The sequence below is a fragment of the Furipterus horrens genome, unplaced genomic scaffold (assembly GCF_987537825.1).
Source record: "Furipterus horrens unplaced genomic scaffold, mFurHor1.1.pri manual_scaffold_7, whole genome shotgun sequence".
NCBI classification, from domain to species: Eukaryota; Metazoa; Chordata; class Mammalia; order Chiroptera; family Furipteridae; genus Furipterus; species Furipterus horrens.
Window position 1 is genome coordinate 20,425,727 of NW_028327177.1, and position 23,102 is coordinate 20,448,828.

General features: G+C 40.1%; 1 protein-coding gene across 1 annotated transcript in view; it reads right to left on the minus strand.

The window, feature by feature from the left end:
- TRHR (thyrotropin releasing hormone receptor) overlaps positions 1-1,178 on the minus strand; it is a 35,471-nt gene extending 34,293 nt beyond the window's left edge. The window contains exon 1 of the mRNA XM_090282757.1: positions 390-1,178. Coding sequence (XP_090138883.1) covers positions 390-1,178 — 789 coding nt within the window. The remainder of the gene's footprint in view (positions 1-389) is intronic.
- Positions 1,179-23,102: the final 21,924 nt, after the last annotated feature.

Genomic DNA, 23,102 nt, shown 5'->3' on the forward strand with positions numbered 1-23,102 from the left:
TCAAACTATCTTGTCAAAGCTTTGCTGTGCAATAGAAATTTTAAAGATAACCAGCTGCTCCCTCCAGAAGCCAGAAAAGGTATAAATATTTCGGTAATATTTCTTCCCAGAGAGGCACAAACATTTAAAGGTGGATTTCTAGAGCTTCTGCTTATATTTTCTTACATACTAATAACACCTTAACTGGTACCTGCTGATGTTCTATCAACATCTCCCCATCTATTTTTAGATCTTCAGTTGCTTTAGAGATGGATTTAATATGTAAAGCAGAAGGTTACATTGTGAAACATTTTCATGATTGCATTTGGTTGAGGCATCAGCTAAGAAGGGTAAACTTGATTTTATCTCATGAGGAACTCTAGCCCACCTGGGTGTTCAGATCTGCTTACCTGCTTCCTTGAAGATACTGTGCTGTTGAAACACCTATTAGAGGTCTTTGAATTCAAGTTCTTGTTCTGATGAGTTGAGTCATTTTTCCACGTCTTAGAGTTTTCTTTAGGATCCGAGGGCATGGGATTTAAGAAGAGGATCCTCGCTATGAATCCGTAGAGGACAGTGGCCAGGATCATTGGCACAACATAAAAGACAGCAAAGTCCATTAGGTAAATAGGTGAGTAGTAATTTCTGGAGATCTTGTAGCCACAGGATACCACGATAGCATTTTTGTAGGTGCTAATATTGAGATCCAGCAGGAAGAACCAGAGCATACAGTAAATGGAAGTGAAAGCCCAGACAAAGATGATGATCTTTTTGGCTCTGGAAAATGTGCAGAGGAACTGGGCTTTGATGGGGTGACAGATTGCTATGTACCTCTCAATGGTAAAGGCTGTGATGGAGCAAGAGGATGCATTAATGCCCAAGTACTGGAGGTACGTAATGCACAGGCAGCCAACATAGCCATACACCCAGAAACCGTAGACGCTGTCCGTGATGTTGGGCAGGCCCGCAGCCACCAGGACCATGAGATCGGCGACTGCAAGGCTAACCAGGTAGCAGTTCGTGGGGGTCCTCATGTGCTTGGTTCTCATGACCACCAGGACTACCATGATGTTGCCCACAATGCCTAGGCCACAGATAATGAGCACAAGTGAGATGGTGACCACTTGGTACTCCAGTGCCATCACCACTCGTGGCTGAAGCTGGGTTTGGTTCAGGTCGCTTACTGTCTCGTTTTCCATCATCAGTGGTTTGAAGTTTTCCTGAAACAACACCTCTCAAAACATCCTCTTCCCAGTGTCCTGCCTTGAGCACAGTGCTTCTCTGCCCTGAGAAGAGTAATAATCCACATTCATTCACAGCCTTGGCATTTCAGATCAAGACACGGTTTCTGTCTGGTAACCCCCACTTCCTCTCCTTTCCCCTCCCCTTTCTCTGCAAGAATAGGGCTCATGCGTACTTCTGAAAACTCCTTTCATTGCAACTGTAGTGTAGGACGAACTGTCTTGACCAGCTTACAGTAAGAGGGACCAGTTCCCTCTCCATGGAGAAAAATGCTTTAGAAACAGGAGAAGCTCCTCGTTTTGAAAAAAGTGCTAAGAGGGAAAAGACTAAACAATACCTGCTGATTAAAAAATAAATACCAATAAATCTCTCAGATGCTTGGAAAAAGTATAAATGAGAAAAAGGTATGAGAAGGGGAGGGCTGGTGGTCAGGGAGCCCAGAGGCTCACTGATCAAGCCTGGGAGGAAATCAGCATCTCATCTACCTCCTTAGTTCTCAGAGGGCGAGATCCCTTTGCTACAGAAAAGCAAGCCTTGGAGCCTGCATCCCCAGTGCCCCCTGCCCCGTAAAGAACAGTCTCTTCTCTTACCTTTTCTTCTGCCACGCTGCTTGCTTCTCCGGAGGGATGAAGCAATAAGAAGTCCAAGTTTCCAAACCTGCAGCAATTCTCGTCTACTTTGTTTGACAGGGAGACCACTGAGCAGGGTTCAGTCTCCAGAACTGCAGTTCCTGTGAGCCCTCACAGCCCTGTTCAAGTGATGACAGACCATTCAGCCGCAGCAGAGGCAGCAGCAGGAGCGGGAGCAGCGAGGCTGTCAAATCATAGATCGTCTCCTAATGAGAGCACACTCTCCTCTCTCTCTCTCTCTCTCTCTCTCTCTCTCTCTCTCTCTCTCACACACACACACACACACACATTCACATACACACTCACAAATGCCACTCAGTCCTCACTGATTCTTCACCTTCTCCCCTTGGAGGATTTACTTTTAACTCTGCTGCCGTTCCTCTCAGCCTGGAAGGCTGAAATCACAAGCAAGGGGTCCAGTAGCAGGTGGTCTTTACAGTTGCTTATGGCCTGAGTTCTGGGGGAACTTCACTTCCTGAGCAGCGCAGAAATATATTGACACTCCCTGTTTGGTTAGCACTTTGGGAATAAGCACATCCTTCTCAGCCCCGACACAGCCCTTGGAGCTTGAAATATCTGTCTGAGCCGAAATCAACTTCTTTACTACGGAAACCCTTAGACCGTTTCTCCAGTAAACTAGGAAAATTGCCTGCCTCCTCTCATGTTATGTGAATTGAGAGTGAGTTGAAATTGATTTAAAACCATTTCAGCTTCAATTTTCTGAGGCTTATAAATATTACTGAATTAAAAAAAAAAAAAAAAAACTGTTGGAGCTGAGAACATTAATTTAAACCTGCACCTGATCTGGTAAGCTTGTTTTTTAAATCCTGCCTCTGCATCACTTGATAGAATTTCTCTAATTGCTTCAGGTGTTCCTCCTGTCTTTACCTACTCTCTGGGCTATCGGCCGCATGTACCACCCAGCAATGCCTCCTGTCAATTTATTTCCAGGTGAAAACTTGTCCTAGGCCAGCGCCTCATGCCTCCCTGGTGCCATACGTCTGAAAGAAAACTTTATAGGTCCTTTTTTTTTTAAAAAGAAATGTAAACTTGACTTTGATTTTTATTTGTCTAAAGTAGTCCATGGGCAAATCTTTATACCTTTTTCTGGAGGCTCAGAAAAGGTGTCTCACCTCTCCAGACACCAAATGAATACACAAAATGTTAATGCTTTCCCACTTCTATTTTGTTAACTAAGAAAACAAGCCCTTAATTGAATTTCTTATATGGTGACATCTTCCTTCTAGAACTTGTCAATGGAAGAATAGATTTTGAGTAGACAAGGCTATGAGGGTATCAAAACCGTGTTCAAGGCTAGGTAGCAATGACTTAACAGTGAGGCTCTGAATCTTACTGAGTAAATTCCACCCTCTGAGTAACCAAGAGCTCCTTGAGTACCTACTTCTTTCAAATCATCTGTAGATACCAATTAATGACTCATAACCTAGATTCAGCTTCTAAATGTGTATTGTTTGGCCCACACAATGTAAGCTCAAGTGTAATTTAAAGTAAGTTGATCATTGTCTACCTTTCAAAATTGAGCCATTGTATACTAAACCTGAATTTCTGTCTCTCCTAGAAATAGGAAAAATCTAGCAATTATGGGCCCATGTTCCTGCATAGAAATTATCACCTGAAGCTGAGTAGTAGTTGTGGGTAGCAGTTTGAGAGGTCTTTGATATAGGAAGTGCCTTCTTCTATTTTCCTCACTTAACACTACCTCCTTCTCACCTGTCACACATGCCAGCATCACTCAGTTATCACACATACCTGGCCTCTGTATCCATTGGAGCCTCCACCTCTGTATCATATGTAAGTTCCTTGGAGAGACGATGGAGAGTACCAGCCAAATGAATATGAGCCCACATTCTACTGAAGTAGTTTGTTCTCCCAACTGGTTTAGCAGACTGGACAATGGGTGTCTCCCTGGTCTAGAGGACAGATTGCTCTAAACACCCCATTTCTTAACTAGACCTCTGCATTTCAGGATAAAAAAGTTCTAAGATGAAGGCATAGTCTCCCTATCCCACCCCAACCCCAGCGCCTTCAACCTGAAATGCCTCTTGAAGTCATATTTCATAAAGCACATCCTCTCCTGTCATTCTCCCAGGGTTTTACTCAGTTTCCAGCCACCCCCAAAAGATCTTACTTCAAGTCTTTTACTTGAGCAATAAAGATGAGGGGAGAGATCATTCATAATGCCATCTGTTCTGGCAATTCCATCTCTGCTCCAAATCTTCTCTTATCAATTCTTCAGCATTTCTATACGAGTCCATCATTTAGAGTCTCTATTTATTTTTTTTAGTACATAATTGTTAGGCTCTTACTATATACCAACAGAGAAGGAAAACTCTGATTCCAAAAAACCTCCGCTGCCTTGCGGCATACCTCTTCAGGGGAAAGGCTAAGGGAGTAAACCCCGACAGAAAATCCGGAGCCGGAGTCCCTAAGGCGGTTTGACGTTGTAGTCAACACCGGCAACTCCTGCGGCGCACCTGAAGCCAAGCTGTATTGACTCTGTCTTTCCCTTGGACCCTTCAGCTGCAAAGAGAGGGGGGGTCTGCTGCATGGGCAACAGCAGACCCTCCATATCACCCTGCCCAGGCTCTGTAGCTTCAGCTTCACTGGAGAGGACACTCCAGCATCATCGCAAGATGTCGATTCAACACGGGAGGAGACAGATACCGTGTCACTCCCGAGTCGGACTGCACAGCCATTCTCGGCGGTGCAGATAGACTCTTAAGAAGCTACACCATCGTCTCTCGAGACGGACGGCTGCCGACGACGACTATATACCAAGGACTTAGTATATAAAATTTTGGTTTTACTTTCAAAAAGATTGTAATCTATTGGGAGAAGCAAATTTATAAACAGTTACAGATAAATATGCATAAAAATGTGTACTGAGAAGGTTTCGGTTGTGAAAGAGAAGTCATCTGTCAGTGCTGGGGACAACGAATTGAGGGACCAGAGAGGGTTTCAGTCTCAACATAAAGTACAGCTTCCTTTTGTTAGGTGGGAGAGTGACAGTCTTCTGACTGAAGGCCATAGGATGTGTAATGCTCAGCTGTGTAAAATGGCAAGGATTTTGGAGGGCGGGGGGCAGCAATTATATGATTCTGCTTTGGCCACGAAGAGTCTGAGCTGGTGATGAGACAGCCATTAATGATGACCAGGCCCTCCCTTCTGCTATGACTTAGACCACTCCCCCTCCCCCTTAACTTGTTCTTTCAACTCCGGAGAGTCCAAACTTCTGACTCCACCATCCCAGGTATGTCTGTTCATGATTGTCCTTCCTATTTTCAGTCAACTAAATATTCTTTGCAAAATTATATTTTCAAAGTATGTGTGATTTTATCCAGTGGGTTTATTTGTAACCCCTAATCAGATAATATGTAATAAACCTTCCCTATGCGTAAAGGACTGCGCAAAAATAGGATACAGTTAGACTAAATCTTACATTTGGGTGGAGATTTTTTGTTTCTCACAATATCTTAACATTCTAAGCTATTAGAATTGTGGCTTTTATATCTTTTATATTATCTTTTTATATCTCTTGAGTGCTTTTGACTAGAGAGATGCATCCTGTGAGAATAGTCCAGTAGCATCTGTTTTTGAGAAAAGGATGGTAAGTCATGGCTACGGCAGTATAGACAGCAAACCCAGAAGACTGCACACGCTTTCACGGCCACGTCAGTCCCTCTTCGCTTTCCCTGATCCTCCACCTTTAACCTGGCTGTTGCACTTGGGCACCACTTGGGCAGCATCAGACTTCACAGGCTCCTCTAAGAATGTTCTTGGAACCCTGGTCAGGGCTATTTTGGAGCGGGAGGTCTGGCCTCAGACCTTGCCCTTGAACTTGTGAAAGCATTTAGTGTTGTGCTTCAGCTTCCCATCCTTGGCATTCTTAATCAGATAGCTTGCTCTCAGTATCATACTTTCTCTTTCCTTACTACTCCGAGAAACCATCCTTTGTCCTTCAAACACAGAGGCTGAGGTGGTGTCACACTTGCTTGGCCCACCTACCATTATACAAAGGAAATTCAGGAGATGATCTTAGCTATCTAGGTAGTAGGTGGTCCTCCAGTGGTTTTCACAAACACTTTAGTGGAGAGATGATGATTATTATTTTTTAAGTATATTTTATTAATTATATTGTTACAGTAGTCCCAATTTTTTCTTCCCTTTGCTCTCCTCTGCCCAGTACCTCCCTTCTCTAGACCAATTCCACCCCCCTTAGTTCATGTCCATGGTTGTGCATATAAGTTCTTTGACTTCGCCCTTTCCTATATTATTCTTAACTTCCCCCTGTCTATTTTGTACCAACCGATTATGCATCTTAGTCCCTGCACCATTTCCCCATTTCTCTCCCTTCCCCCTCCCAGCTGATAATCCTCCAAATGATCCCCATACCTATGACTCTGTTCCTATTCTGGTGTGCTTTATTGGATTTTGTTTTTACTTTTTAGATTCAGTTGTTGATAGTTTTGAGTTTGTTGTCATTTTAATGTTCATAATTTTGATCTTCTTTTTCTTAAGTAAGTCCCTTTGATATTTTATATAATAGTGGCTTGGTGATGATGAACTCTTTTAGCTTTACCTTGTCTGGGAAGCACTTCATTTGTCCTTCCATTCCAAATGATAGCTTTGCTGGATGGAGTAATTTTTGTTTTAAGTCCTTGCTTTTCATCATTTTGAATACTTCTTTCTAGTTCCTTCTTACCTGCAAAGTTTCTTTTGAGAAATCGGCTGAGAGTCTCATAGGCACCCTTTTGTAGGTAACTCTCTGCTTTTCTCTTGCTGCTTTTAAGATTCTCTCTTTATCTTTAACCTTGGTGTTTTAATTATGTGTCTTGACGTGGTCCTTTTTGGGTCTAGCTTGTTTGGGACTCTCTGTACTTCCTGGACTTGTATTTCTATTTCCTTCACCAAATTTGGGAAGTTTTTCTTCATTATTTTTTCATATAAACTTTCAATTTTTTGCTCTTCCTCTTCTCCTTCTGGCACCCCTGTGGTTTGGATGTTGGCGTGTTTAAAGTTGTCCCAGAGGTTCCTAAGGCTCTCCTCATTATTTTCAATTCTTGCTTCCTCATTCTGTACTGGTTGACTGTTTTATTTTTTCTTCCTTATGTTCCAAATCATTGATTTGAACCCCTGTTTCCTTCCCTTCACCATTGGTTTTGTGTAGTTTTTCCTTCATTTCATTTAGCATAGCCTTCACTTCTTCCCTTATGTGTTTACCATACTTAAGCATACCTGTCAAGCCTGTGAACATCTTTATCATCAGTGTTTTGAACTCTATGCCTATTAGGTTGGCTATCTCCTTGCTGTTTAGTTCTCCCACTGGAACCTTGATTTGCTCCCCCTTCTGGGCTATCTCTGTGTCTCTCATCTTGACAGGCTCCTGTGCTTGTTTGCCTCTGTGTCTTAGGTAAACCTATTGCTCTTGTTACATTGTAAGGGGTGGAGCCTTAGGTATTTATCAGTACAGGGCGACCCGTTTCACCATGTTGTGGCACTGTATGTGGGGAAGGGGTTAGAGAGGGAACAATGCCACTTGCTCAGCACTCGTCCCTTTTCCAGGCATTTCTCCCACTTCCATATGGGACTGGCACCTCTCTCGCTGTTGCCCTGGCGGTCGTTCCCAGAATGGGTGGGTCTGCAAATGTTCTAGGACCGTGGAGGCCTTTAAACAAGTGGACTCTGCTGAGAGACCAGCAGTTTCTTTCTCCACCCCATCCCCCACTGGTTTGCACAGTCAGAAGCAATGAGGTTTGATTTTCCCTGGTGCTGGAACGGTGGGCTGCAGGGTCTGGTCTGGTGCTGGGAGTGCTCCCCAGGTGTCCCTCCCTACTTTTTAAAACGTGTAACTGCGCTTTCTGCCAGCCTGCCACTGCCTCAGCTGCTGCCACCACCATACCATGTCCTCTTCACCCCGGTTCCACCCCTCCTACCTGTCTGGATGAGTATTTCTTCTTTATCTTTGTTTATTGGACTTCCATGCAGCTCAGTTTTCAAGAACTTCTGGTTGTCTCTAGTTTTGAGGTAATTATATTCCTTCTTAGTTGTGGAGGGAGACACAGCGTGTCTGTCTAGGCCTCCATCTTGGCCAGATGTCCCCAGATGATTATTTATGTCATCAGCATTTCTCAAACTTTACAATGCATCTGGATTTCCTGGAGACCTTATTCAAACCTAGATGCCAGGCTTCATTGCCAGGTGGCTGTTTTAGTTGCTCTAGGATGGGACCTGAGTGTATGTATTTCTTATAAACTTCCAGGTCATTTGATGCTATTGGCCTATGGGCCACAGTTTGAGTAACACTGTGAGTGTTACATTCTAGATCAATGGTTCTGGTGTGAGAGGTGGGGAGCAATGATGAATCAGAAGCACCCAGAGAGAGTTTTAAAATGTTCATAAGTGTTCATACCAGTCCAGTCCTCCGACATATTTGAAATATAGGTGTATTTCCTAGGATTGGACTGGGGCCTGGAAAAGAGATCAGTACTCTGGACAAATGTGTTCTTCTCACTCTGGGTCTTAAACTGGCATAACTGGGGCTCAGCTGGGCAGGTGGGGGCTGCTGGGAAAGAGAACAGCTGTGTTCACCACAGTCAAGTGCCACTGGTGTCACAGATGGTGTAGACGTCCAGCTAGGTCAGTGGCTTGTAGGACCCAGAGCAGAGTAAGGAGGGGGAAAAATTTAAAGCAGTGACAGAAGCCTCAGTGATTGATATAATTAATATTTTAATGCAATATTTTTTAAAGGATTAAAGTGAATACAAAAGGCCTTTCATGACAAAACCAATATCATGAATTTTTCCTTTCGCATTAAGTCTTCAAGTACTGAGCCTTTATGTGAAATTTTGACTGCTTATTATGGACTATTTGATTTTTAAAACAATTGCATTAAAGTTGTATCTTGATTGCTTTTTTTTTTGAGGTCCTTTAAATTTTGCACCCTCCCTTGTCTCACCCTGTTCCCAGCGTTCTCATCCCTGGTTGAATTTTAGAACCATCTGGAACATTTTTAAAAATATATGTAGGCCCCGCTTCCAGATATTCTTATTTAATTAATCATGAAATAAAGCCCACAATTTGGTACGTACAGCAATGGTCAGGAGCCACTGATCTACACCAGCACATGCTGGCCTCTGGAGATGAGGGATTGGGGCACAGGGCAGTCTGGGCTGCAGGACAGCCAGCGCAGTAAGATGAACGGGGTGCAAGTCACCTGCCAAGATTCCGAAAGGGGCCATTGGAAAGCTTTGGCAGCAGAGCGCTGGCACAAGTCTCTGGGTCCTGGGAGAATTTGTGTTACCATGCAGGTGTCTAGGTTTAGAAGTGCCGAATGTGGTGCAGTCTATCAAGTTAATATTCAGGCGCAGAAACCACGTCAAAGACTTAGTCACTGGAGTTGGGACATAAGGTCGGGGTTCTGGAAGTACAAAACAATGGGTTTTATGCTGAGTCACCCAGATACTGAAGTAAGGATCCTTCAATTTCCTCAGTTCGGGTGTAACTTCCTACAGAGTCTAGGGTAGAAGAAGTCATTTGGAAAACTTTATAGAAAAAAAATGCCAAAATATATTTTTTGCTGAAATTTAAATATTAGTTAGAGAAAACGGCTGGCTATTGATCAACAAAGGAAAATGCTTTATATAATGGGATTAGGAAGTGGTGTTTATGCTTGTGGAGAAGACATGAAATCCTGTTTACACTGAAAGATAAAATACGCTGAGTTGGGAATTCTGGGCACAATCTATTCTTTTTTATTTCTCTATCATGTGCTCATGTACTTTTATATATCCTAGTGCCCACAATTGTGGAGAAAATAGGAACTTAAATTTAAAAATAAAGGGCAGTAGAACTCTACTTAAAAATGTTTAAAAGTGAAAAGGTATGAACACATACACAGAGCCCCTTTGCCCCTGCAGTCTGTGCCTTTTGTTATCTGATCAGGGGAGGTACACTCAGGAAGAATTAACACTGTTTACAAAAGTTTCACCAAAGTGTCACTTATGGGCATGACCTACACAAAAGATTAAAGAATAAGAATTGGATCAAAACATCTAACTTCTGAGCTTGTGTTTATTTTGATTTATTGCATGTTTTATGGAACACTGAACTTACTTTTTAAAATGCATATAACTCAAAAAGTTAATGTTATTATACACTTCCATTTTGTAGCTAATTATGTTTTATACTTTCCTCTCACTACTAAAAATCTCAAGTCCAAATCTGTATCTTCACATGAATAGTTGCATAAGACTTTAACGATAAAATCTTTTTTTTTCCCTACTAAATCTATCAACTTAATATTTGACCTTCGGTTCCTCCTCTGATTCATGTTTCTTTATTGCATCATATACACAAATGTAACACTGCTTCCAAAATATGCATATATAATTTTCTCTAAATATCAATTTTACTGAGGTACAATTTACATAAAATACAAATAATTCATTTTAAGTGTAGAGTCTTATGAGTTTTAACAAGTATATAAAGCTTTGTAGCCACCATCACAAACAGGATACAGAAAACCTCCATCATCCTAAAATGTTCCCTGCATTCCTTCTGTGTCAATTCTCCATCCCCAGAACAATTCTGTGTTCTGGTAAATGCTGTTCAGCTTTCTCTCTTTAGATTATACTTATCTTTTTAACTGTTTCATATAAGTGAAATGATAAAGTATGTAGTTTTTCCTTTGTATTGAATTTATTGGGGTGATACTGGTTAACAAAATTATACAGGTTTAGGTGCACAGTTCCACAGCACATTGTCTGTACACTGTATTGTGTGTTCACCACCCCAGGTCAGGTCTCTGCCCATCAACCTCCTCCACCTCCCTCCACCCCTCTTCCCTGGCAACCACTACACTCTTGTCCCTGCCCATGAGTTTTTTCTCTTTTAATTTTTTTTTTGCTCAACCCCATTATTGTTTTATATTTTTAATGTTTTCCCAAACATTTATGGTCATCTTGCAATCAATAGGGATTTTTTAAAAAATCTTTTAAATTAAGTTTTACAGCATGTTTTCTTATATGTCTCAGTTTTTAAAATCAGAGTATGGAAGGGAGAGAGAGAGAGAGAGAGAGAGTGATTTGTTGTCATTCCACTTATTTACTTATGTTTGCATTCAGTGGTTGATTCTTGTATGTTCCCTGACCAGGCATCAAACCTGCAACCTTGGTGAATCAGGGCAGTGCTCCAACCAACTGAGTTACCAGACCAGGGCCAGAATCTTGTTACATGAATCAGTGGTTTGTCCCCTTTTATGGATGCATAATATTCCATTGTATGGATATATAGATATGTCATATTTTGTTTATTCATTCACCTGTTGGTGGACATTTTGATTGTTTTCAGGGTTGGGTTATTATGAATAAAACTCCTGTTAATATGCACACAAATATCATGTCTGTGGAAATATTTTGTCACATTTCTTGGATAAAGATTATCAAGTTACCTAAGAGTGAAATTTAAGACATACATTTAGAATTTGCTTATATTTTTATAAAACCACCAAAATGTTTTCCAAAATAATTGTACCATATTCATACAAACCTACATAATGTTTTTTCTAAATCAAATCTAAATAATGGCTACATATAAAAAATTCAAAACAAGAAAGTAACCCTCTATGTTTAGGTTGAGCTCTGAACCCTTCTCGATACATTTGTGTGGCCCCAGCATGCATCAGACAAAACACACAGAGAACAGAGAAGGCAGTTTGTGTACAGTACAAATCTGGTGTGCAAATGAGTAGATTCATTTCCCAAATGACTGACTTAAAATATAAGTTATGGAATAGATATGATTAATAAATGACATAATTTCTATAAAGCACTCAATCCAGCATTTGGCACATAATTAAAGTTTCATATATTTGCTATTCTATGAACACAAGGTATTTGTGAAAAATAAAACAGATGTTATTAAACTTACTACAATACCACGTTGCACCATTAAAACATCTAAGGTCTAAGATATGTCTTGCTGTATCTAATAGAGGTTTTTAGTGGTCCGGCGGAGATTTATCTCTAAGGAGATCCTAGTGCCATATCACTCTTATTCTTCTAAAACTGAGTTAATATAGAGTGTAACATTGAATATTTTTGTGTCAGTAATTTTACTAATTAATTAGCAAAAATACAAGTATTTGTTCATTCACCATAATTATGTCTATAAGAAATGGGAATTTGTGGAATTGAAATTCTTATAATTCTTACTGATGCCTTTGAAGTTGTAATGACTGTGATAGAAAACCTTGAAAAAAAATGATTTGTTTTCATTGTTAGGCATTGTGGGGTGAGCAATATCCTAAGACAGAAAGGAGAGCGTACAGAATACAGAAGCTGTATGTAATAAAAAGGCAAAGAAGACAGGCATTACAAATAAAATCTAAGCAATTATCAGGTTGTTAGTTGCAGCTGGATAATTAGTGTTGCAGATGAGGTCATCCTAACACTGACATGCAGAAGGCGTCCCATCTCCATGAGAATTGTTTTCTGATACTCCCACAGGTGGTCCAACTGCATGAAGAAGGTGTGACGGCAATAAAACCAGTGGTTTGTCTGGAGTTAAGTAAGATCTGCTAAAATCAGAAGTGTAATGTCTTAGAGACTCAAAGGCTATCTTAATATTGAAATGATTGAAAACATAATAAATACATGAATAAATAAAGTAAAAAGAGGCATTAGTGTGGAACAAATTTTCAGTGTGTGAAACTGTCACAGTAATTCCCTCTCAGGTGAGATGTTTACGAAGTGTGCTGGGAAATCCTCCTGGAGGAAGAATGGCAGAAAAGAAGTGTGGTGAATGAATTGCAAGACATTAGGAAGTGATTTCTCACCTTCAGTGCGAAGGTTCTGTTGTTTGCCCACCTGTTCATCCATTCAAGCTTAGTAAATGCTTTCTTATTGAGTGACAATTATTTAACAGGCTCTAAGCCAGACACTACAGTTAGAAATGTGAATGCGAAAAGCACAGAGGAGCTTCTGCCTGGCGGGAGGCACCCACATGAACTGCCAATTATAAGGCAGTGTTTTAGCTGCTATAATGGAGGGGTGTACACATTTTTAAAGGTGTATAGTGTAAGGAGCGACTAATTCTGTGTGAGATGGTATGGAAGAATTTCACCAGACCAGGGAGAAAGTCAATAAGGCTCAGGCCCTGGAGAAAAAAAAAAAACAGTAAAGAATTGGACAAATAGCCCCTAGCCAACGAGCTGGGAAATAGAGATGAAACCATGCATAGGAGATTCTCAGTGGGGAGCAGGAGATGCTTGGTTTCTCCCTGAGGATGTTACAGGTGAGCACCACTCCACAGTACATGCAGTGCCTGACTTTTCATCTCTGGGCAGGAAACCCTTTTGCAAAGGCATTCACTAAGCCCACAGTCTTGACTCAGACCGACTGGTCTTCAGTCCCAGCTTCCTGTCTGTGTGACTTCGGCAAGTCATTTTAATCATATTATCTCATAGAGCTGTGTGTCCTTTTTTAAGGATTAAATAAGTTATATGAATTAAAATTGTTAGAACTATGCCCACACAAATAGTGTACTGAGTTAACTGTTATTATATTTAGAATCGAAAAACAAAACAAAACACTGTTTTCTAATTCTGCTGAGTTTTGAGGCATGGACCTTGAAAGTTGTATGCAGCTAATTGCTTATTGGCTTCAAGAAGTAGAAGGGCCATCTGAAAAAAGCTGGATGCTCATGAGTATTGAAGAGAACTAATAGAGAAAAGACAGGATTGCAATCTATTTAATGATAAAAGGAATGGATAGAGATGCTCCTTTTTTGTTGAACAGATTCTTAAAATAAGTCAAGGAGACTAGGGTGTGCATTCTTGTGACTTCTTCTGATCGAAGCTTTATAGTCTCTCTGCCTGTTCTAAAGGAATTTCCAGAAGCAACAGGTGTTTAGCAAAATCTCGCAAATGAATATTTAAAAAGAGAATAAAATTGTCAAGCATTGTTATTTTTCAAACTGCAGGTTAAAACTCAATTTTGTGTTGTGAAATCAATTTAAAATTTTATGACAAATGCTATTTTAGATTGCAGATAATATGGGTATTATTTCATAAACTTCTAGTTTTACTGAATTCCTGTAGGTAATAATATGACTGACACTGTTCTAAGAACTTTATGATACTCCATCAATTCTCATAACAGCCTTAGGAGATTGATTACCAACTCCATTTTACAGATAATGAAACCTCTTGGTTAAACAACTTTACAAGGACAGAGCATTGATATATTCCAGAGCCAGGATACAGACTTGGAAGTCTGGCTCCAGAAGCTATGAGGTACGTGGCTATAATATATAAATGTACACCTCTCTGTGGGTCTAGGTCAAAAGAGTTTGAAAGCCTCTATGACATAAATGAGCACGTCCTATTTCTCCGACATCACTCGGCAAGTGTATTGCCTTTGCAAACCTCCTCCCATCTTGGCAATCACAGCTTATGTTAATATTCACATTAGTTCTGAGTTTTAGCCAAATGATTGAGTAAATTTAAGAATGACAGAGGAATGTAGGTGCAAACGAGTAAGATGTCGAAGTCTTCAAGGGCATCCTTTTAGGGAGAAAAAACGGTGAGCAGCTGGCATGTGCAGATCATATAAAATTCTGTTAGTATCATTCACAAAAATATATTTCAGAAAATAAATATTTGCTGTGAACTTACATACTCCAATTACTGTGGGGAGCAAAGATAAATAACCAAGGTCCCTTGTTCTACAGTAGGTTATAGACCAATGGGAGAGAGGAGCAAACAAAAAATATGAGTTATGACCTTGCAAATTCAATGATAGAAGTATGGAGAAACGCAGCGAGCTCTTTAGTTGTACATAAGAGTGGCCACTGTGTGACCCAGGGGGTCAAAACATTTCATGGGGGAGGAGTTTATTCTTGACCTGAATCTTGAGAGTGGAACAAGGAAGGGATATTTCAGGCTGAGTGATAAATGTATATAAGAAAGTGAAATAGTGTGAGAGTGGAATATATTTATGCAACATAAGCCGTTCTAACTTACTACCATGTTTCCTTGTAATGTCTTTGGAACTAAACATTCTGTATTTTTCTACAACATCCAAATAACCTAAGAAATGCTGAACCTTGCCAAAATAGCAGCATTCTCCTAGGTTCTGTAGAATATGTGTAATTGAATACTAATCCAGCTGGAGAAGAAAAATGCAACAACATTATTCCTGTCTCTAATAAATTCTGGCTGAATTGCCTTACCTAAGGGGTTGGTGTGCTTCAAAGATTGAAATACTTTCTATTGATTGATTGACTGCCTTTCAAGGGAGATGCTGCAGGCAGCAATTTTAAACTTTCCTTGCTTGTCTCCATTAGTATGTCAAGTGTCCACCAACTCCCCAGAGCAGAGCAAACCATGAGAATATCTTCTCCTCCTTCTAGACATATGTTTTTAACAACATGTTTCAACAAGCAACATTAGCTTTCAGCTACCCAGAGTATAATGTGTAGTGATCCAATGTCATCCTTAAAAATAATTGGTCCATGCTTGGAAGAACAAGGAGGCAAGGTGATATGTGTAACAGAAATTGAATCTTTCAGTGTCCCATAAAAGACGTGAGTATTCCATAAATCATCTGATGACCCTTGGCCATTTACTTCAATTCTCTGAGCCTCAGTTTCTTGGTCTATAAAATGAGGGTGTTGGAATCATTGACATGTTCTGGTTTTATTTTATTTTATTTTATTTTATTTTTTATTTATTTTTATTTTTTTAAATTAGGATTTATTTAGTTTTTTAAGTGTGTAATTTTGTTTTCCAAAGATTTTATTTATTTATTTTTAGAGAGAGGGAGAGAAACATCAATGTGTGGTTGCCTCTCATGCGCCCCCAACTGGGGACCTGGCCCGCAACCCAGGCATGTGCCCTGACTGTGAATCAAACCCGTGACACTTCAGTTCGCAGGCAGGCGCTCAATACACTGAGCCACACCAGCCAGGACGACATGTTCTGGTTTTAAATGTTTGATTTTGAGAGTGCTTTAGGTGCTTCTTGAGACCCAGAAGAGAAGATGGTTAAGGTTCAGGTAGCCCAGTCATATTCCAGCATCTCTCATATCCTATCAACTCCTGGAAATTCAAGTTGAAGAAGTTGGTTTCTTCTGGGAAGCTGGACTAAGCTATCTTTTGAGCCCAGTGTGGGAAGTTGGACCCTCTGGTTGTGCCCCTGAAATTTCATCCTATATCTGTAAATCTGCACTGCCTGTGTCTGCTGGCAGCCTACATAGCTGCTGCATTTGGCTCTCCTGCAGGTTTACCTCCCGCGGGGAGAAAGGCGCAGGCTCTCACGCATCAGAGAAGTAACATCCTTATCTTGCCGAGCTTGTGGGGGCTAAGAGCTGCATAAGGGAACAGAGCAGAAAAACCCATGTGACTACGTCAAAGAATCAAGCTTCTGGGGACCTTTAAACCCACTGTACTTATGCAGATGAGTTCCCTTGGGAGTACAGGTTAATAGCTCCTCTTTGGAGATAATCATTAGGTCTACCGCCTTCCTCTCTGTTCTTCTGGAATGCATATTAACACAAGAGAAAACCAGAGCTCCACGGAGCTAATGATGCATATGTTACAGTCTTTTGTTGTAAGTTCACCTCTTTGATGGGTTACCCCCTTAACTGTGGTTAAGGAAATGCCAAATCCTGCTCCTGTCCTGTTGCTATAGTGATGCCAGAGAGATAAAAGCCAGGCATGAAGTATTCAGGTGAAATTTTTATTAAACTAATGTTTAAATTAAACATGGACTTTAATTTATTTATTAAAATATTCCAAATGTGGTGCTCAGGAAAGCTGAAGCACTGTTCTCCCAATTACCTTTGCCTTTTCCTCTTTGATTGCTGTTTTATGCACACCTGCATTTTCTTATTCTCAGGTGAGAATCACTGAACAACCTTTCTGGGCAACAATGTAACTTTCTATTCTTTGATGGGAACAATCTAAGTACAAAGAGATTTTAAATGCTTCTTTCCCCTCCCACTTGAACACTGGCCCAAATATTTTTTTAAAGTCACAATAACTATACTTTGGAAATTTGGTGTTGCTATTAGTTCCATTTTGTAGAATGCCCCCTCTTGCTGGGGGGTATTTCTATCCATACACCTCAAGACAAAATAAGCTAAGCCATGGGTGGTAGGTCAGAAATCTGCTACGGCATCACATTCATTTACAGAAGCAAAGATATAAAATGAAATCGGTGGGAGTAGGTGGGATAGAAGGTGTGCCTGGATTATCGCTTGAATACATCAAACTTGGAGAATTCTTCTCAGTCCTTGCTCAGTATTGTGTAGACCAGGCACCAAAAAACTTTATGTGATCGGCCAGAGAAGAAATATTTTTGGCTCTTCAGGCCTTGCGACCTCCGTTGTAACGGCTGCGTTTTTCATGGCAGCACAAAAGCAGTCATGGGCGATACAGAGACGAATAAGTGTGGTCATGTTCCAATCAGACTTTGTCTATGACCAATGAACTTTGAATGTAATGTGATTTTCATGTGCTACGAAATATTCTTCTTTTGATTTTTTCCTACCCAGCCATTTAAAAATGTAAAAACTATCCTCGGTTCACAGGCCACTAAAATAACAGGCTGTGGGCCGCTTGGCCAGCAGGCTGCTGTTTCCGACATCAGCATAGAACGCTGAGGGGGCGAAATAGGGTCACATAGTCGCTCTCTGAATTCTGGACTCTTCCATCCTCCGTGTTTTACCTGGGGCAGTGAATTTCTCCATGTCTTGGTTTCTCCGTGTGTAGAGTGAAATTGACAATAATAGCTATTGCTGGCATTTTTACAGATTAAATAAGGGGATAGATATACAATGGTCAGGATTGCTTTTGACATAGTAGGTGCTCACTAATCAGAGTAATTCTCATCCACAAAAGACTTCAAGGCACAGTAGGAGATGCTACGCCATCGTGGGGCAGGACTGACTCAGCAAGGTCTGAGTCACACAAAGAGCCAATGTCACCTAGCTTCAGTATATAGCCGCCCTTCCTCCTGCAGTCACCACAGCCAAGTAGCCTGCTTGTCACCCACCTGCCTTGGCTGCCTGCTCCTGGCCACCCACTATCCATGTCCCACTTAGGACAAACATTTCCCTGTGGAAATGGCTGCTTGCGCTCTATAGGCCGGCACCTTCTGTCACACAAAAAGTAATCATTTTTATTTGCCTTCCACTGCACTTTCTAAGGGTTGACATGGTGATTTCACAACCAGGCTCATCATTTGCAGACCTTATGATGGCCATTTTTTATACCCCATAAATCCAGAGAGGCAAAATTTGCTGAACGTTACACAGCTGTTGGGCGGCCGAGAACTGCCCTCCCAGAGTTGTCTGTGAAAATAAAAGTTTTTTTATGATGCTTGTTGTTTTGTCTCCTCTTTCCAGTGCCCCCATTTAGTTCTGGCTCCTGGTCATTTAAGGGAGTTTCAGGCTGAGGAATATGTTTTTTTCAGGGGGAGTATAGAGCATATAGAATAGTCATTTTTATTTGGAGGAATTTTGAAAATATCTAAAGGTTATTCTCTGATGATTTACTTTCTGTTTAGCTTTCTTTTTGATAATTAGTTTAAAATCTTTCAAATCAGTTTTCCCAAGAAAAGCCATATCAAAATCTTATTATTTATTTTTTTAAAGATATAAGCAACAAGAAGGTAATGCTGTACCAAAGTATTCTAACTTCAGGGAAGCCAGGTGTTCATTTGGAGAATTTCACAAAGGAAGCCACTGGCAACACTTTTAATTGCTTCTTAAAAATGTACGAACCATGGGTATGGACTTGGGGGGGGGGATTGCTGGGGGAGGGAGATGCTGGGTGGAGGGGAGTAAAGGGGAGAAAATTGGAACTATTGTAAGAATATAATCAATAAAATACATTTAAAAAAATAAATAAAAGACTGCTCTGACCAAAAGGTGCCTGGCTTAGAGAGTGTAGGCGGAGAGGAGTCAAGTGCAAAATAATTCTTTTGTGGTGGATGAAAATATTCTTTCTCTTGATGGTGGTTGTGGTCATTTCATGTATGTATACATCTGTAAAAACTGAATTATACAGAGAAAATGAAGCAGTGAATTGTACATAAACTATATTTAATAAAGTTGATTCTATAACTCCCCCCCCCAAAAAATGGTGTCAAACTTTTTCTAAGATAAATGATTTTTGTAACTATGTGATTCCTATTTTGTAAGTATGTGTGTGTGACTCTCCACTGAGTTGTCTTGTGATTAGTGCAGTTTTTAAAAACTTAACTATATTATTCATTTATTCAAAGCACAAACCGTAGGTTCCGGAGCCAGTTCTAATCCTAGCCCCATCACTTACTAACATTGTGACATAGAATAAGTTATTTAATCTCTTTTCTGCTCTATTTCCATCTGTGTGCAAAATAGGGGTGGAGGTAATAATCACACCCATCTCATAGAATTGTTGTAGGAATAAAAGTCATAATTCGTGTAAAGCTCTTAGATGGTGTTTAGTATAGACTAACACTTTAACCAATGTTAGCTCTTTGCATTCATTATTCATTTACCCCCACTCTGCTCAGAGCTTGGCCTCTCTTATTCACTAGCTGTGTGACCTTGGGAAAGTTGCTTAACCTCTCTGAGCCTCAGGCTTCTCATCTGTAACAGACAGATAGTCATAGTAATTACCTCATGGTCTTTGAGTATAAAATATGCTAAAAGCATTTAAAGCATTCACATTAAGTCCTGACACAAAGTATCTGCTTAATGTGTGTTAGCTATTAGTATATTTGTAATTGACCCAGGCTTTATGGTAAGTTTTAGGAATTCTGAGACAAAAGGCATAGCCACATACAAACTTGTAAAGGAAACCACGAGTAAGCCAATAATTGTAACAGAGTGTGATAATTGCAATGACAGATGTATGTACAGATGATACTTAGTTTAAGATAACAGCCTACAGCCAATTTTTATCCTTTGAAACTGGTGGGATCAGAGTGCTTTTATTTTGAATATAGACACATAATATTCCACCAAAAAGCAGAAGGCAGGTAAGCTCACAGTAGAGGGAAGCTCTGTGGTCCAAAGAAAAGCAGGTGGAATCAGAGACCTGAGTTCAGTCTCTCACCTTGCTATTTATTTGTGAAGTTTCTCAGCATCTCAGTAGCTCCATTTTCTTCTTAATAAAACAGCACTGATCTTACCTAACTGCATTATTGTTAGAAAATAATATTCACTCCCTATCTGGCATATGGGAAGCATATGGAAGGTACAGTGATTATCAGCTAGGAGTGAAAAAAGGAGAGGCCACTGCCAAATTCGTCACCAGGTCAGAAAAGTAATTATCTATTGATTTAAATAAAGCCCTATCTCCTGGCTTCTATAGACAATACTTCCACATTCCAGTGCTTCAAACTTACAGATGTTCAAAATACAAATGTCTATTGTAGAGATACACTAATTTAGTTTACAGGAAAAATATGATGAAAATTAAAAGAATAATTATTTTAAAAAATAATAATTAGCGCCCTGACTGGTGTTGCTCAGTGGATTGAGTGCCGCCCTGCAAACCGAAGGGTCACAGTCAGGGCACATGCCTGGGTTGCTGGCCAGGTCCCCAGTTGGGGATGTGCAAGAGGCAACGACACATTGATATTTCTCTTCCTCTCTTTCTTCCTCCCTTCCCCTCTCTCTAAAAATAAATAAATAAAATAAAATTTTTTCTCTTAAAAATATAATATATTAGCTAATCTTTGATACAAGCCTTAACTGGTGATCATTAAGCAATGTTTTCCAGTGTTTTACTGAAAACACAAATCCTACAATTCCCAAGTGGTAAGATATTCTGTGGCTCAAACACTTGGAGAAATTCTGGTTTAAACTAGTTTCTTCTACAGAAAATGTCATACCTTTTAAGATAATTATGTGTATTGTGTGTCTCTATGAAAAGATACAGTGTGTAATGTTTCCCTAATGAACTTGACCATGGAATTCTCTCTTCTTTATGTTCCTCCTGTGTGTGTGTGTGTGTGTGCATGTGTGTGTATTTCATGCCCTTGTCTAGTAGAAATCATTTTGAAAAGTAATGCTTTCTCTTTTTATACTCTCAGATAACACCCGCGTACATCTGTTGCATTACCTCTTACTGGCATTCCTGCTGGTGTTCTGAAGGTCAAATAGAATATCATGCCAGACACAAAGGTGTTCTTCACAGCTCCTGGAACTTACAGGAGTCCTAGAGATTTTCCTTTGAACTGCCCACAGTAAGTTCCTAATGAGTATCTTACATTTTTTAAAAAAGAAACTCTCAAAGCATCAGGTTAACACTTTGAAACTTGTAGAAAAAAGCAAATAATAAGAAAAAAGTAAGAGTGATAGCTGAAATCCATTGCAAATGGGTACTCCAAAAACAGTCTTTCATGTTGGATCTGACAGAATTCTATTTTGTGCATTAATAGAGGTTTTTCCTCTGTCTGATTCAAGCTCATGGTATAAATTACGTTCTGGTACTGCTTATACACAGCTCACAACCAGAAAGAGGAATTCTCTACATACTGCAGAGACAGGGATAGAATGCCTGAAAGCAAAGGTATCCTTCTGAGGGAGAATCAGGAAAACAGTCATGGCCGACACCAGCCAGCCAGAACATTCTACCACTCACCTCCTTCCCTGCGGCATGAGTTGCAATGTGCTTAAACAGACAATCAAGGACCCATAAGAATTCTCCAAATCAGGGTCTATCTGGGAATAAAGATTATCTGGTCAAACTACTGTTTTCATAGCCATTCACAAGTCTGAATTTACATATTCACATAAAACCCACAGTGCTAATGAACCTTGCTAGAGCAGTGAACAGTTTCATGGTAAGGCTTAGTCCATCCTGGCAGGCAGGCTTCATTGCTCAGCCATCCTGGGCTCCAAGTGAGTCATTGAGCCCAAGGGATCCATTCACACCAGGGCTTTGGAGCTCTAGCAGATAGCAGTCCTGTTTTCACATGGTGTTTTGGGGAAAACCACTCAGTTCTGAGTGGGGAATATGAATTAAATTCAGTAAAGGCTGTAATTAAACAACTTGAAGATCCCTAAAACTATTCAGTAACTGTTTCTACATTTCCAGTTTGTCCCCTCAAACTAAATTTGACCTGTCACATTGACACAAGTCCATGTACACTAAATTATTGAAGGGAGGCAGTAAAATCATTCCACAGCACAGAGCTTGTTTAGACTGCATAGTCTTCAAGGCAAGCTAACTGAGCAACTAGGGACTGCCCTTTAATTTCTTAGTCACCTTTCATTTGTCTTCAAAACAGGAGTGTTTAGAAACACCTTGTCCTGCCCTTTCTTTACATTTTGAGAATCTGTTATTTTAAAGAGATTTTAGACATTCATTAAAGGTACTCCATTTTTATTTTTTAAACATTAGGTACTTGGTTGTTCAGATTTAACTTAAGTGCTTAAGAATATTTTGTGAGAAAAAAAAAGTTTAATATTCATACTTATTTGTTCCCCAATACCATATTTTTCTTCTCTTTGCTCCCAGGGAACTTCTTCTCACAGCTTAAATAATTGAAAGCCTACCTAAAGTCTCAGCCTTGCCCCAGACCCTATGATGTAGAACTACTTCTAGTATTTCCACTTTGCAGGTGAGAACACGGATACGGAGGTGATAAGATGTTCACTCAAGGTTGCTCAGCTTGCATGGAACAGAGCTGAGACTTTATTGTGGGTGCTCTGTTCCTGGAGTCTGTGTTCTTAACCACATATTCTGGGCCTACCATGTAGAACAGAGCCAAGCAGGATGGAAAAAATGCACACATAAAAGCTGCAAAAAAAAAAAAAAAAAAAGAAAAGAAAAGAAAATGCCATCGTCCCTTTTGAATTCTAAAATACTAGTTCCTGAAATGTTTGGAACTATAGTCATTGTCTCCTTCCCTATGACACTTTGAAGGAGGTGGCATTCACTGGGAGGCATAAATGCCACCACGTCCTGTAAGGTGTTCGTCTCATTTCACTGCAGGCATTCTTCATATATTGTAATCCACATGACTAAATGACAAGTGCATTTTAACACACTGCTTTTTATTATTGCCAGAGAGGCAAGGCAATGAAAGTGAGGATAGGATACTGTAATGGTTTCACTGAAGTTATGTTTAAGGGGCATAGTGTTCTTAATAATGAAGACGGAAAAGTGTTTAGATGGCAATATAATCAGGTTGATGAATAACCGCCTTTAAAATGAAACCTACAAAGGAAT